This window comes from Elephantulus edwardii, unplaced genomic scaffold (genome assembly GCF_000299155.1).
Source record: "Elephantulus edwardii isolate Elephantulus edwardi_28Jun2011 unplaced genomic scaffold, EleEdw1.0 scaffold00044, whole genome shotgun sequence".
Lineage (NCBI taxonomy): Eukaryota > Metazoa > Chordata > Mammalia > Macroscelidea > Macroscelididae > Elephantulus > Elephantulus edwardii.
Genome location: NW_006399794.1, coordinates 4,015,083 through 4,032,174, shown reverse-complemented (window position 1 = coordinate 4,032,174; position 17,092 = coordinate 4,015,083). Strand labels below are relative to the sequence as shown.

Below are 17,092 nucleotides of genomic sequence, written 5' to 3'. Positions count from 1 at the left end.
AGCTCAGGTGGCTTAGTGGTAAGGAATTGCACTGCTGATGCAAAGTTAAGTGATTTGAATCCACCAGCTGTTCTGAGGGAGAAATATGGGCAATCAATTCCCATTTAATTTACTGCCTCTAAAAATTCACTGGAAGGGTCAGCTATATGTTGCTTCTGATCTGACAGTACATAATAACAACTAATATGAAAGAAGGAACTGTGGTGGCTTAATGGTAAGGAATTGTGCTGCCAATCCAAGGGGATGTGGTTTGAATCTACCACTTGCTCTGCTGAGAAAGACACTATCTACCCATGTGATTTACTGCCTCCGAATACCTGTTGGAGGGTCAGCTGTGAAGTTGGTTCTGACTTGATGGTACTCAACCACAACTGTTATAAAATTTAAAGAAGGGTTTATAGTTAGAAAGTATCATTCTTGTGTGGTTACCAAAGATAAGGAGAGTGAAAGGGGAGTAAAAATTGGTAAATAATTCAGTATTAAGATAGCTGAAGGAAAGGCAATGAGAGGATGATCAGCACAATTATCACTGAAGCTGGGAAGCATACAGCAAGTACAGAATATAGTCAATTATTGACATCTAGGCAGACAAAATGAACAGATGTGGACAGGTGAAAAGGACTACACCCAGGACAATTTGTAGCTTTGGCAGATGAGATTTCTACACTCATGTGTAAGTTGTAAAAAACATCTGTGTATATAGAAGAGCCAATAGGGGACAACACTTTTTAAAAAAAATTCAAATTTTTAAAAAAAATTATTTTGTGTGTGTACCATCGAATTGGATTCTACTGGTGCAGGAGGAGATTGTTCTTCCTTCTCCAGTGGAGCATCTGGTGGATTTGAACTGCACACCTTCAGGAAGCAGTGCAGCTTCTTGCCACTAGGCCACCAGATCTCCCTGGCAATGTTTTTTATAAACTTCTTAATTAAAACTTAATATTCTGAGGGAAAGAGTTGTTGGATCTGGTGCTTGGGGGATATTAAAACCAACTGGCATAACACAGTATACAAAGACAATTTTCAATGTTCAAATAAAGACATCTTGCTTTGATTAGAGTAACTGGGCTCTTAAAACTTTTTTAGATGTCATCTAAGGTGCAAATATTGTTCTCTTCCAGTTAGGAAACAATGAAAAGGAAGAAAAGCAAAGATGTACTAAAACTTTTGTTAGTTAAAAGTCCTAATGGATCATGTGGACCTCAACGTAACAGAACCCTGAAACCAGAAACTTAGATGGTACTCAGTTACCACCACTGACTGCTCTCAAATGGAACCCAGTGCATGATCCTGGATAGAGTAAGGGGACACGATGAACAAAACTTAAATACATTATAAAGGCCAGGCTCACTACTCCAACAGACTGGTGGAACTAAGACCACCATGGCCCTTAGTTACCCTTAGAACTTGGAACAAAACTCACTCCTGCACCTCAATTTTCAAAGAACACATAGGCCTATATGATGACCAGTAACATCAAGAAGGCACTTACTCCTCTGAATAACCATGCTGTTGCTAGGTGCCCTTGCGTCAGATATAACTCAAAGTAACCCTATGAAGGACAGATCTAAACCCTGTCCTATCCTGCATCATAATCACATCTATATAATATGATGAGTGCGTCTTCCTTTGCTGCACATTTTAACACTTTGTCTTCTCAAGACAAAAATAATTAAACTGTAGCATCTATTCTTTGGCTTTTAAACAAGATTTTAAAAATTTGTTTCTAAAACTAAATGTTAAAGTTAAAACTGGCACAGATTAATCAAGTTGATTTCTGGCATTTCAGAGATATGTGTGCTGTTCTATGTACAAAATGTAACAATTTAAAAATAAACTATTGATTCTTATTTATGACTAAATGTTCACTTTTTATATTCACATTTAAAACAATGAGAAAAAAAGAAAGAATTTTGGTTTTAAACAAAGAATATTAAAAGGACAGTGATGCCTGAGAGGTGAGAAACACACAAGGCAGGCCTGTAATCAGTGTGTTCTAACTGAAGTTCTGGTGGTGTACTTGTTAGCCTACTGAGCTAAAAGCCTCCTGCCACTGGCAGCTTGAGTCCACTAGTGGCTCTGTGGGAGGCAGATGGGCATCCTCCTCCCTTTAAAATGTACAGCCTTGGAAAACAGATGGAGGATTGCTTTGAGTTGGAACTTACTTGAGAGAAATAAGTTACCATAAATTATAAGAAAAACTAGATACATGGAAGATACTTTTCAAAAGTCAAATTAAATTTTTACAAATTAAATATATAATATCTGGGATGAAAAATACACTGGAGGAGGTTACTAGTAAGTAGATATTGCAGAAGAAATGATCAGTAAATTTGAAAAGGTAGTAATATTGTCTAAAAGGGACACTTTCATAGTCTAAGACTATAAAAACCCAAAAATGTGAAAAAATATAAAAATAAAAAAGGAGAAAAGGAAAATATGATAAGTGAACACTCAGGCACAATTTTAAGTGACCTAATAATATATATGTAATTGTAGTCTCAAAGGAAAGGAGAGAGAAAGAGGGGGAAAATATTTTATAAAAGAATAACAACTGAAAAACTTACAAATTTGGTGACAGCGCTAACCAAAAAATCCACGAATTTTAATGAACTCTTAAGCACAAGAACAAGAGGGAAGTTACTCACTCTAAGGCCTAACATTCTAAAATTCTTAAAACTTTTTAAAGCTTCTGAAAACGTTGCTTGGGTTTTTTTATGGTCAAGAGATGAATTTGTTTTTCCAAGATGCTTTAAGAAAAAAATGTACAAGTAGTCATTAAAAAAACCCTACACTGTTTATAGAAAAGACAGAGATAACAGCAAATTTCTCACAGGAAACATACAAGCAAGATGATGGAAGGTCAACAACTTTAAATAGGAAAAGGGGAAAAAATACCATCAATCTAGAATCTTATATCCAGCAAAAGTATCTTTGAAAAACAATGTTCAGATACTGCAAAAAAAACAAAAACCCAAATACACCTACCAGAAAAACAAAAAAGAAAGGGGGGGAAAAATCAACAAACCCATCAGGAATAAAGACATTAACATGTTGCTGGATATAAGATCTACATACAAAAATTTATTGTCTCTCTATACTAGCAATAGTCAGTCATGCTCATCCTCCAGTGGGTTTTCTGAGGCTTATAAATTACACAGGAAGAGATTATCCATTTCTCCCACAGAGCCACTTGGTGAGCTCAAGTCAGAAGAGAGAAAACTTTGGGTTAGTAGAGCAACCCCTTATGGACTACACCACCAGAACCTTCTTAGATTTGGAGTTAAAAAGGAATCAATAAGCTTGGTAGCATAATTAATTATGTGTTGGGCTGTAATGCAATAGTTCTCTGGTTTGAATCCTCCAGTCCCACGAGAGAGAAAGAAGAGGTAGTTTCTACAGGTAATGATTTACAGCCTTGGAAACTTGATAGAGTTGTCATAATTCTAAAGTCAGATATAAATCTCCATATACCGAAGTGTCAAGACAATGACATAGTTGACATTTTATAAACTTTAAGTTTTAAAGAAAAATATTTAACTATAAGCAAGAAATTAATGTTGTAAATAATAAAATAATTTTATATTTTCAGTGTTCATATACAGAACAGCATAAAATACGAAATAATTAGGGATAAATCTAATAAGAGATAAACAACACTGAAAACCACAAGCCACTTCAGAGAGAAATGAAAAAATGGTTGAGGTTTTTTTTTCAATAAACTGAAGATTTATTCATTGTATCTACAAAATTTGAACCTTTGCTACAATAAATGCTCTATTTCTTTTAAACAAACCTAAAAAGGTAAGGAATGTCAAGCTCAGTCTGTACATTCTCACTGCAGCATATGCTAGGAAGACTGGCATTTAATAGGGCAATCACAGATATGCATTTCTTGGTCATTCCAACAGACACAATTTTTGAACCATTTCCATTGTATTTTACCCCCCAGACCTGATCCTGGTGATCAAAGAATGTGTGAACACAAGTCCTTGTTCTGATATCCCAAACTTTGACACTTTTTTCAGATGAACTGGAGACAAAATGAGTGTCATCAGGACAAAACACAACATTCAGCACTCAGGAAGCGTGGCTGCTCAGCGTGCCGGACAAGTTGGCGTGCTGTATGTCATAGATCTTGATGTAGTTGTCATCTGAAGCAGTGACGAGGAGCTGAGAATCTGGGGAAAAAGATCAAGGAATGGATGGGTGTAGCATGGCTTTCCAGCATGTGGAGGAGCTTCTCAGTTGCAGTATCAAAAATATTGATTATTTCATCTATGGCTCCACTGGCCAGGTATTTCCCATCAGGACTATAAGCAATACTAAGAATGAATTTTCCTTTCATGTCCAAAGAATATTCCTTTTTACCACTTTCCACACCAAATATGTTCACTTTCCCCACATGAGTTCCTATGGCCAGATATTGGGAGTCAGGAGAAAAGGCCAAAGTCCAGGCATCCATTGGTCCTGCATCTATAGACTTTATCTGTCATTTTCCAAGTCCCAGAGATGAAGATGAGCATCAAGAGAACTGGATGGAGCAATGGGCAGGGTGTGGCTGATGTCCACAGACACCACCCCCAACTGATGTCCTTCCAGGCTCCACTGTAGGTCCAGCCTCTTATCACGCCATTTCCAGACTTTCATCAGGTCACCCAGGGAGCCTGTGACCACCGCCGCAGAATTTTCTTTCTTGTTTGTCCTCCAGGCAACTGACCAAATGGCATCATCATGGGCTTGCTCTTGTTTGAAGAGAATACTGTACTGATTGGTCATTTCCTTAGGTAAGGATGATTTGTTAAAGGTCAGATAGCTCACCACACTGCCTTGCGGTGCTTCAGACCAAAAATGGGTTTGTTTGGTTTTTTAAAAAAAATAGAGAAATACAATATGCTGACAGATTAAAAACGAAATACTGTTTAAAAAATCAACTCTCTTTCTGAGCTCTGAAAGTGGCCATCCTCTTCAGAAGATTCAAGGAATCACAGATGAAAGCTTGTTTGGTATTTTTTCTTAAGATTTTTTTTAAGCAATAAAAATTTTTTTTTCTTTTATATTGGTTTCCTTGCAGGGTTCATACACATTGTGTTTCACACTACATTAGCACAATCATTCCCATTCACTGTGTCCCGTAGAACGGGTCAACACTGAACTATGTCTTTAATCACCATTGCCTTGTCTTTCCAGATCCCTGCTGAATCCTTCCTGTTTCCCTTACCCCGATCCCTCCAACCAGCAGATTTGTAGCCCAGTAGTAACCCGCCCCCGTCCCCACCATCCTTACCCTCTGCTCCTATCCTCCCCTCCCATGGACCCTCATGGCACACTTTACTAGTTACTGTGTGTGTGTGTGTGTGTGTGTGTGTGTGTGTGTGCGCGCGCCAGCGAGTCAGATCCAACTGGCACAGGAAGAGATTGCCCCTCCTTCTTCATAGGATTTTTAAGATCAAAGTTTTGATACCAATTGAGTTTTTTGTAGCTTTTTTCTCCCAACTTACATCCTTGGTTGGAATTACTGTTTTGGAGGTTAGACCTTTTATTATCAGGATTTCAATCTTTCACTATCTTGTGCTGAGGTTTTCCAAACATTTATTCTTTTACTCTTTTTTTCCCTATTAAAATTTTCAATGTTATGAAAAAATCCACTCTCCTCAAATGCAAACACATCCAAAATTCTTGTAAATATTTTGTAGAAACTGACAAGCTTATTCTGAAATTTGTATTGAAATATCAGACCTAGAACAGCTAAAATAGTTTTCAAAGAGAGCACTGTTAGAAGACTAACACTACCTATTTAAAGCTCCAGTATTCGAGGTACTGTGGCATTGGCATGAAGACAAATAGATCAGCTGAATAAAGGACCCAGAAATAGACTTAAATACATCTGAACGACTGACCTTTTTTTTTTTTTACAAAGGTTTAGAAGAAATTTAGTGATGGAATTATAGTTTTTCATTAAATCATGCTAGAACAATTTGGACAGCCATATGCAAAATTTGTTCTGATTTATACCTGATACATACATAAAAATTTACACAAATTGGGCCATAGACAGAAATACAAAAGCGTTAGAAGAAAGTATTTTTTACCTTGGGCTAGGCAGACTTCTTAGCTCTATTAAAATACCACCCATAAATCACAAATTGATAAATTATATCTTATTAAAATTACAAAAGATCTTATTAAAATTACATTTTCTTTTTAGAAGGTATTGTTAGGAGAATGGAAAGACACACCAAAGAATATTAGTAAATCATATCTGACGAAAAAACCCCCATGTGTCTTGAGCCTATAAAGAGCTCTCAAAATTCAGTAATACAAAAATATCTTAATAAGGAAATAAAAATATTTGAATGGCACTTCACCAAAGAGGGTCTATTTATACTTAATGTTATGAGTCAAATCAGAGCAGACTCATAGCTGAGCCTCCAGTAGATTTTCAGGGGTTGTAAATCACATGGGAGGAGACTGCTCATCTTTCTCCTGCAGAGCTGCCAGGGGCTCTGAACCACCAGACAGGCACTACCTCTGGGATAGCAGAGCAACCCCTTAGCCACTAAGCCACCAGAGCTCCCTAAAGTGTATTATACACATGGCAAATTAGCTTTTGAAACGCTGTTTACATCACTCATTCTCAACACATTGCTACTGAGCAGAACCAATTCATACGTGACCCTCCACTGCGTTTCCAGGGCTGTAAATCACACAGAAGGAGATTGTCCATCTTTCCCTTTTGAAGTGGCTGGTGAATTGAACAACCAGACAAATTACCACCTTTGAGTTAGTAGTACAATTCCTTATAGGCTAGGACACCTGAGTGCACACATGCACGCACACAACATAATTCCAGCCATTCTTGAAAAAGAGCCAAAACCCAACTATCTATCTTGGCAAAGATATGAAGCAACCAGAACTCTCATACAAAAAGATCTGTCCATGAACATTTATAGCACCTTAGTTATAACAGCCTCAACATGGAAACAGTACAAATGTCCATCAATGAGTTATTGTTGCTAGGTGCTGTTTAGTCAAGTAGGACTCATAGTAATCCTATGAATAGACAACCTGAACCCTGACCTATCCTGTGCCATCCTCATCATCTCTGACATGCTAGAGCCCATTGCTCATCACTGTGTCAGTGTATCTCATTAAGGGTCTTCCTCTCCTTTGCTGACCCTTCATCTTTCCAAGCATGCAGTCCCTTTTCAAGGGATAGCCTCACATGTCCAAAAGTGTGAGAGATGAATCTTCAACATGCTTGCCTCCAAGGAGTATGCTAGCTTGACTTCGCCCAAGTCATATACGTTTGTTATTTCAGCAATTCATGGTATATTCAATACTCTTTTCTAGCACCATAACTCAAAAGCATTAATTCTTCTGTCATCCTTTTGCTATGAATATTTGTATAATAACACTATTCAGCAATTAAAAGAACTTAATTTTTCATATTTATTAACACAAGGATAAATTTCAAAAGAAGTCAGACAAAAAAAAATCATAAACTGTGACTTTATTTATAAAAATTCTATAAAATCCAAAGTCTTTAGTGGTGACTAAAACATTTGAGTAGAGGAGGTGCGAGGTTTACAATGGGCACAAGATAACTTTTGGGAGTAATGGAATTGTTCATGATCATGATAGTGGTCATTGCTTTATGAGTTGTACACATATATAAAAATTTATCAAACTGTACACTTAAAAAAACGTTTAAGTTGTTGCATTTCAGTTAGAAATGGTCCTAAATGCTTGATTCTTATATTGTAAAATAAGGAACTTGACTAGCTGCTATCTCAGCAGCACTTCAATACTGATTTTCAAATGATACCATTTACTTGCTATGACACTTTGCTGTACATATATTATTTTTACTTAATAAAAATATGTAATAACTGTGTTATAAAATATTAATCCTTTGGACAGTCTGCATTGAATTTTTTATTTTTAAACCCATTTTCTATTTGACTATAAAATTTGTGTCATGTTCTTCACATAACTAAACAGTTCCCTCCATTTGAAAGAAGAACTTTTGAACAATCTTCCAATAGTACTCCACAATGTAAAATACCATCCATAGGTAGTAAAGACACAGATGGTGGTCTGTATAATATGGTGAGTCATTAATAAGTAGTTTCAAGATTTTGGGGGAGATGAAAGTTACCATCATAAGAGAAATCATCTAGACTATGATCTTGTTGTATGCTACCAAGTCTGAATACTCATATCTGACTTTCCAGTAAGTTCTCAGAGGTAGTAAATCACATGGGTGAAGAGTACTCACTCATCTTTCTCCACATGGGTGAAGAGTACTCACTCATCTTTCTCCAGTAGAGCAGCTGGTGGATTTGAACTATGTGCCTTTGGGTTAGTAGCACAACTCCTTACCACTAAGCTATCAGAGCTCCCTGCAAAAGTTAATAAGCCATCCTATACAAGGGAAAAATAAAAAGGCATATATGGTAAGGATGATAGAAGAACTGATCTATGCCTTTGAATTGTGGTGGTGAAGAGTAATGGACTGCCAAAAGAACAAGTCTGTCTTGAAGGAAGTGCAACCAGAGAGCTCCTTAGAAGCAAGGATGGTGAAACTTCACCTCACATACTTTGGACATGATGTTAGGAAGGGCCAATCTTTAAAAAAAGACATCACCTTGGGAAAGATAGTAGGTCAGCAGAAGAGGACACTAAACAAGATGGATTGACAGTGACTACAATTCCTGGCTCAAGCGTATCAGAGAAGGCAAGGTTCTGACCTATTGTTTATAGGGTAGCTATGAGTCATAGTTGATTTGATGGCACCTAACAACTAAATATGGTAAGGCAGGACCAGAAGGAACTATATACAAAATGAAAAGTTTGATTTGCAAATGGAGCAGTAATTTTCCAACTATGAGAAGACTGGATATATACTTATAAATAACATAGTTGTGAATGCTTCTGTGAATCCAATAGAGCAACATGTGATTGAAAAAGAGAAGGATATGATACTAACGATGAGTTGAAGCCAACCATAATGAAAGCTGTTCTTTTATATCATCATATAATTTGCTATAACCTCTCATTTCTACCAAGAATAATGGAACAATGGTAATACTTATCTATGGCAATGACAATACATTTTTATTCTCTAGATAGATTTGATTTTTAAAAGCTATGAATGCTTCATTGGTGAAGGATCATAGACAAAATAGCTCAGTGATGCAAAGAGCTCAATAAAATAAAGGATAAAGGTATCAATTTGTTAAAAAGTACTATTTGTTAAAATTAGAAGATTACTAGAAGACTAGTAGTTTGTTGGGAATGTCACCCTCTACTCATGTGGCTTGATAGGCACATAGACTTTTTATAAACGGTCTAAAACCTAAGTACAAGATTCATCTTATCCCCTTGAGAAGGCTCACTACCACTCTAGCCTCCTGAGTTTATCAGGCCTCCTGGCTGGTCTGAGGTCTTAGGCAGGGAGCAGACTCAGATAAGAGCTGATTTGGTTGTTTTGTTTTTTTTTTTTTAATAAATACATGTTAAGTCACCATTATGTATACTTCTATAAAGATTTTTTGTTGTTTAAATACAAATAACTTATAATATAAAGTCAGAAATACAGAATTCTACTTACTAGAAACTGAGAATACTTCTGAACTTAGACTCTTAAAAGATTAATGCTAAGTTGCTAGAAAATTATTCTAACCTTGAAAAAGAATAGAATTATGTGACATAATTAATAGTTTTCTAAGATTTGGGCTATGCACATATACTTTGTGATAATGGAATATAACATTAGTAATATCTCTAAAAATAACAATAAACAGATAATTGTGCAATTCTCATACTTTTTAATTAATTTACTTGGCTATGAAACATGTAGAAAACAAGAATATAAATATGTCATACAAAAATTCCCTAATTGTCACTAAAATAGAATATAAACTAACAAAACATAAATATATCACACAAAAATCTTTAACTGGCAATAAATACCAACTATAACTAAACATGATGGCAATAAAAAAATATCAATTATAACTAAACGTGATGGCACCAAAGATATATAAACTCATGGATTTCTGCTCATTTTGGGGAAAAGACAGAAGAAAAAGTTCTCTCTGATTCTCTATTTGAAGACTGAGACTTGCTGAGATACTGTTCACCACAGTCGACCCCAGATCCCAGCCACAGGAGACTTCCTTTGAATTGGATGGGCGTTCAAATCTCTCCCCAAGATTACTCATTAAAGGTAAAAGCCAAAAGTATAAAAATTTGAACTCTAATATTTAAACTATCACTGTAACTGTTCATTGTGACTCTCAAACACTAAACGAACATCTTGAGGCCTTGTGTACTATCTCATGACTACTTTGCAATAAACCAAATAAAGTAATGCAGATAAACCTGAGCATTTCTTTATTTATTCTTATGACAAATCTTCCAGGACACTATCCTATCCAACCTTTGCCTATTACAGGAAAGCAGTAGATAACTTACCATCTATCAATGCACTTTTGACAAAAGTTGTGAGCACAAGGCAGGATGAGGTCTGCTCGACTATCCATACAAATACAGCACTCCTCCTCCTCAGTCAGCTCTTTAACCCTGCAAGGTAAAAAATGAGCCAGGACACTTAGAATCTTTATAGTCATTATGTTTGATTCTGTGTTTTCATTTTCTTAAAACTATTGTTACATGTTTATTACTTCTGAAAACCTGCTGGAGGGTCAGCTGTGTGTAAGTTATGACTCAATGCTACCCAACAACAACCCATGTATAAAAACAGATTGTAAGTTAGCATGCATTTCCTCACTCATAAATTCATCTCCATCAAGTCAGAACCAACTCGCATCACAGCTGACCCTACTTTGGTTTCCAAGGCTGTAGATCTCAGGAGAGGAGATTGCCTGTCTTTCTCCTTAGGAGCTGCTGGTGGATTAGAAGTGCCAGGGAGGCATGGCCTGTAGTTAGCAGCACAATTCCCAATGGTCTATGCCATGAAAGTCTCCACATGTCTTTTGCTGTTGTTGTGTACAGTCAGATCTGATCCACAGCTGATCCTCCAGTGGCTTTTCAGAGGCAGTAAATGGCAAGGAGTTGTCTCCCCACCTTTTCCCCATAGATGTGACCTAACCACCTATGCACTGACCTCACAATTCCTTACCACTAAGCCACCAGAGCTCCCGTTATGTTTTCTAGGAGCAGTTTGCATCAGTCAAAGAACTAAAACATAAATCACAATTTTTAAACAAATCGCAGCATATTCTCTGTACTTACAAAATCAACATGTCTCAATTAAAGCAATTTAATGTTGTATTTTAAATTGGCTATTTCATTGTTGGTCTCTTAATAAGGTTTTGCAATACAGGGGGTTTGTCTTAAGTTTTCAATATTTATTAAAGTGATTTTAATTTTCTTTTATCTTTCATAGTTTCAATAGTTTTAAATGTTTTCTCCATTGTGCATGTATTATTTTTGTAATTTAAAGAAGTAAATCTGAATGTTTTGAAGTACAGATTCTACAAGGTGGCTTGTTTGTTTTGGATTTTTTTTTAAGGTTGAGGCTGGTTTTATATTTCTATATAACATACTAAATTAACACATTTAAATTTGCCAATTTGAACATAAACCACTATAAATAAATGTAAAATGTGTATGTATGATAAGTGTTAAAGCAACAAGTGAAGAGATAAGTATATCTGAAACTTGTTAGAAAGAGAAGGTGGAAAAAGGATAGGATTTTGGAAAGGATAGGATTAAGGAGACTGGTGTGGTGCTGCTCCTAGGGAACAGGGAATAAAAGTTTTATTAAGTATAGCAGAAATAATCTCATCCATGGATGTCAAAATGATGTGTGAATTTGTTTGACAGACAAAACTAGAATGAGGGGTCATGAAACCCATTCAAACAGCAACTGGGAAGATTAATAAGAAAGGGCAATCTAGAGGGAGAAAAACTAGTTAGAATCGTATCCCAGGAGGCATAACAAAAGAAAAATTATCACGATGTGGTAACAGATTGTTACTTCAGCAGTGGGGAAAAAGAGAAAGTCACTGAATTGAAATACGAAAACCTAGACTGATGCGGACCTAATAGATCTGATTTTAGATATGATGCATTTAAATTATTGGTGAATTAATATTTACTAATATTATCCACCGATGTTGAGTCAATTTTGACTCACAGTGACCCACAGGCCATAGAAGAACTTTGCCATTGAATTTCCAAGCCTGTTTCCATCATCTTTTTTGGAAGCAGCTTGTCTTATCTTTCTCCCAGGAAGCAGATGGTGAGTTCAGACCTTTAGGTTAATAGTTGAGCTTTTAACCACTGAACGACTAGGATTCCTCAGAATGAATACATTTATTTAGTTCAATATTTAAATAGCTTTTAGGTGCCACATACTGTGCCAGACTTCGAGGATACAAGATCATTACAGTTTCTGTTTTTTGAGGCATTTATAATCTAGACACAGAAGCAGTCAGTGGAACCTGTAAAATGTTCACATGCTTTGTTCGTTCATTTGTTTGCTTGCTCCCTTCTCAGCAGATAGTGACCAGAACAGGAAAGAAGAAAGTCTGGCCACATTTATCTCTGTTAAACTACATGTAGAGTGGAGTATTCAGTTCTAGGCCACATACTTTGAAAGTCATATTGGCAGCCACTTTATGTACAGCTCTGAACCTTGATCTATCTAGAGTCAATCTCATTGTCTCTGACACACTTACTACCATTACCCTAGCTACTGAGTCAATCCATCTCATCCAGGGTCGTTTTTCCTTGTGCTGTCCCTCCACCCTTCCAAGCATGACTTCCCTCTCCAAGGACTGGTCTCTCCTTGCAACATGTCCCTAAGTATGTCAGATAGAGGAGCTTCAAAATCCTTGCCTCCAAGGAAAAATTTGGTTTCACCTTCTCTAGGACAAACCTGTTTGTTCTCCTAGAAGTTATGGTATATTCAATACTGTTCTCCAGCACCACAACTCAAAGACATCAATTCTTCTATCATCCTTAGTTATTGTCCAGCTTTCTGAACAATATAAATATATAAAGCTATACGAAATAGGGCTGCTTATCCTAAAGAACAACAGCTTACTGAGAATGTGACCACTATTTTAAAGTATTTAAAGTGCTGGAAAATCAATTAGACTCATTTACTGGTACCTAAGAGGGCACAGATACTGAAAGCAAAGGGTTTGCATTATGAACAGGAGATCAAAGCCTCGACCTTTCTGTGACACCTTCACAAACTACTATATGCTCCAGCTCATTGTTGCAGTCACTGTGCCAGTTGAGAGTCTCTCTTTTTCACTGATCTTATACTTTTTCCAGGATGATGCTTTTATCTAAGGACTGGCACCTCCTGACAAGATGCCCAAAATATTGAGATGAAGTCTCATCATTCTTGCCTCTAAGGAGTACCCTAAGGTTGCACTTCCCCTAAGATAGAATTTTTTATTCTTTTGACAGTCCAGGACAGTCCATTCGATACTCTTTGCTAACACTATAATTCAAAGGCATGGATTCTTCTTTGGTCTTTTTATTTAATGTCCAACTTTCAGAAGCATAGGAAGCAACTGAAAATACTATGGCTTGGATAAGTTGCACCTTAATCTTTAAACTGGTATCATAGCTTTTTAACATTTTAAAGAGGTTCTTGAAAGCAGGTATTCCCAATACAATGTATTTTGATTTTCTGACTGCTGCTACTATGGATGTTGCTTGTTGATTCAAGTAAAAGGAAATCTTTGACAACTTAAATTTTTTCTTCTTATATGATTTGGCTTGTTGGCTCAGTGATGAGGATTTCTGTTTTTTGTTTTTTTTATGTTGAGATATAATCCACATTGAAGGCTGCAGTCTTTGATCTTCAGTGTTTCAAGTCTTCACTTTCTGCAAACAAGGTTGTGATAGCTCCATAATACAACTTGTCGAGTCTTCTTTCAATTCTGATGCCGCATAATCTTTAGTCCAGCTGCCCAAATGATTTGCTCAGCATAGAGATTGAGTAGGTATGGAGAAAGGATACAACCTTGATGCACACATTTTCTGACTTTGAATCATGCAGTGTTTATTTCCTTGCTCTGCTTGGATAACTGCTTCTTGATCTATGTAGAGGTTTCACAGGAGCACATATAAATGTTCTGGAATTCCCACTCTTCTCAATGTTAGCTATAATTTGTTACGATCCACACAGTCAAATGCCTTCCTTGTAGCCAATAAAACACAAGTAAACTTCTTTCTAGGATTCTCCACTTTCAGCCAAAATCCACCTTACAACAGAAATTATATTCCTCTCTAAGACTCTCCTGAATCCAGCTGAATTTCTGGAAGTTCTCTTTCAATGTTTAGTATGAGTAATTTCCAGAAAAAAAATCTTCAACAGTATTTTACTTGTGTATTATATTGATATTGTTTGATAATTTCCTTATTTTGTTGGATCAATTATTTGGTAATGTAGCTCTTCCAAATTTTTTGCCATAGACTAGTGAGCATGTCCAGGGCTACATCTGTTTGATGAAACATCTCGATTTGTATTCTATCAATTTCTGGGGCCTTATTTTTTGCCAATGTCTTCAGTGCAGCTTGAAGCTCTTCCTTCATTATCATTGGGTTTTGATCATATGCTACTTTCTGAAATGGTTCAGTGTCCATTAACTCCTGTTGCATTTCATCCACATTCTTTTGATGTGTCTTGTATCATTCAAGATTTGCCCATATACTCCTTCAGTGTTTCAAGTTGAGGCTTGAATTTGTACTTCTGTCCTGTCTGCTTGAGAAATGCCAAATGTGTTCTTCCTTTTTGGGTTTCTAAATCCAGCTCTTTGCATGTTCCATTATACTACCTTGCTTTGTCTTCTTCAGCTGACTTTTGAAGTCTTCTATTCATCTCTCTTACTTCACAATTTCTTCCCTTCACTTCGGCTTCCCTATGTTGAAAAGCAAGTTTAAAAATCACTTTTGACATTTACTTTGTATTTTCTTTCCTGCCTTTGAAAAAAGCAGTCTTTTTGGGGTTTCTTCCATATATGGTGTCCTTGATGTCATCTCACAACTTGTTTAATTTTTGGTCATTAGTGTTCAAAGCATCAAATTTATTCTTGAGATGGCTTAAAAAATTAAAGTTAAAGGGGTAAACGAAAATTCATATTTTGACTCTCATGGACTTGCTTTTCTTTAGGTTCAGTGTATCAGTAATTGATGGTTTGTTTCACAGTTGGCCCCTGGCCATATGTCTGCCTGCTGATATTAATAACCTTCTGAACTTTCTTTCTACAGATACAGTTAATCTGATTCTTGTGTAATTCATCAGATGAGGTCCATGTGTATACACACAGTCTGTGTTGTTTTCCTGTACAAAATTCTATCATTCATCTCTAGCCTCAACCTGTTACCAAGGCCTAACTACTGGTTCTTTGTTTCTAACTTTTGCATTCTAGTCATCTTGACTGTATGTTCAATCAATTTCAGACTGCAAAAGTTGATGCTGTCTTTGTTTGGTGCCATCAAGTCAGAACTGACTCATAGCTGACTCTCCAATGGATTTTTAGTGGCTGTAAATTGCACGAGAGGAGTTGCCCATCTTTCTCCCAAGGAGTAGCTGGTGGATTTAAGCCATGTGCCTTAGGTTTGTCAGGGTAACCACTTACCAGTAGCACATCAGAGGTACCAAACTATCTACCAATAAAAAATCCTCAATTTCTTCATCTGCAGCTTAGTGGTTGGGAGAGCAGAGGGATGGTGCAGGAGAGGAAGACACTCGATGAGATGGATCGATTCTGTGAGTGGAGTGGTGGGAATGAGTGTGTTTGAGATGGCGAGGTTGGCACAGGATAGAACGACATTTAGGGCTCTTGTACATAGGGCCGCTGTGAGTCGATGGCACATAACAATAACAACAACAATTCTTATAGAGATATTAGTATGCTAGATATTGTTCCAAGTACTTTAAATCTCTCAAGGACAGTCCTATGATGCAGATAGTATAGCTAATATATCTTTTAAAAAATGAACTGAGGAAAAGGAGTTTAAAGAACTTGTCCAAAGTCACACACAGGGGTAACACTAGCATTTGAACACAGCCAGAACTGGGATCTAGAGTCTGAACTGCGCTGCCTCTAGACAGTCCAGATTTTGGCTTAGTCTAAGGACTATCAAATCAAAAGGAAAACATTATATTCAGTAGAGTAACTTAAATCATAAGGTTTGCCTTTCTGAGGCTGTGAAGCATATATAACTGGAGGTATCCAAGCATATGTTGACTATTATTTGGCAAAATGTGGTTAAGTCCTGGTTCTCACAATGTGATCCATGGAACAGCAGCATTGGTATCACCTGGGAGTGTGACAGAACGTCCTATTTCTCTTCAGAACTTCTGAATATTAAAGTTTGAGCAACATACTAGCAGAGCATCTTAATGTACCAGACAGTAATAATGTAGAGGTTAATAAATAGCCTCAGCTCAATTTTTAGCAAAATTACTTACTTATCTAAACTTCCATTTCTTATATAAAATGAGCTAATAAACATATCCTAAAATACATTGTAGATGATGAGGAACAGCACAGGACAGGACAGAGTTTGGATCTCTTGTTGATAGGGTCACTAGGAGTCTTACTTGACTCACAGCACCTAACAACAGTAGCAAGGTATCACTTAGGCAAAAAACAAACAAACATATAAAGACAAGACATAATCCTAAACTACATTAAGTTTCCAGTCTTAAGGACATAAGAAAGAGTAGCATTCATCTCCTTTATAAAGATAATTACAAGAAGAAAAAATAGTTACCTTATTTTCAGTGGAATGACAAAGCAAAATACTACAATGAAATGTGCAAGGAGCTAGAGTTGGAAAATCAAAAGGGCCGAACTCGTTCAGCATTTCTTAAGCTCAAGGAACTGAAAAGCAAATTCAAATGTCGAGTTGCTACAATCAAGGATGCTTTAGGCAGAATGTTAAATGATCCAGGAGGTATCAAAAGAAGATGGAAGGAATATACTTAGTCATTGTACCGAAAGGAATTGGCAGATACAGAAGAATTTAATGAAATAGCATTTGAGCCAGAGCCTATGGTGATGAAGGCAGAAGTTCAAGCTGCTTTGAA

At 36.5% G+C, this 17,092-nt stretch overlaps 1 protein-coding gene across 1 annotated transcript in view; it reads right to left on the bottom strand.

Annotated features, from left to right (window-relative positions):
• Positions 1-17,092, bottom strand: part of RNF141 (ring finger protein 141) — a 65,649-nt gene that overhangs the window by 3,428 nt on the left and 45,129 nt on the right. Inside the window, exon 5 of the mRNA XM_006885416.1 lies at positions 10,483-10,590. Within this exon, the coding sequence (XP_006885478.1) occupies positions 10,483-10,590 (108 nt within the window). The remainder of the gene's footprint in view (positions 1-10,482; positions 10,591-17,092) is intronic.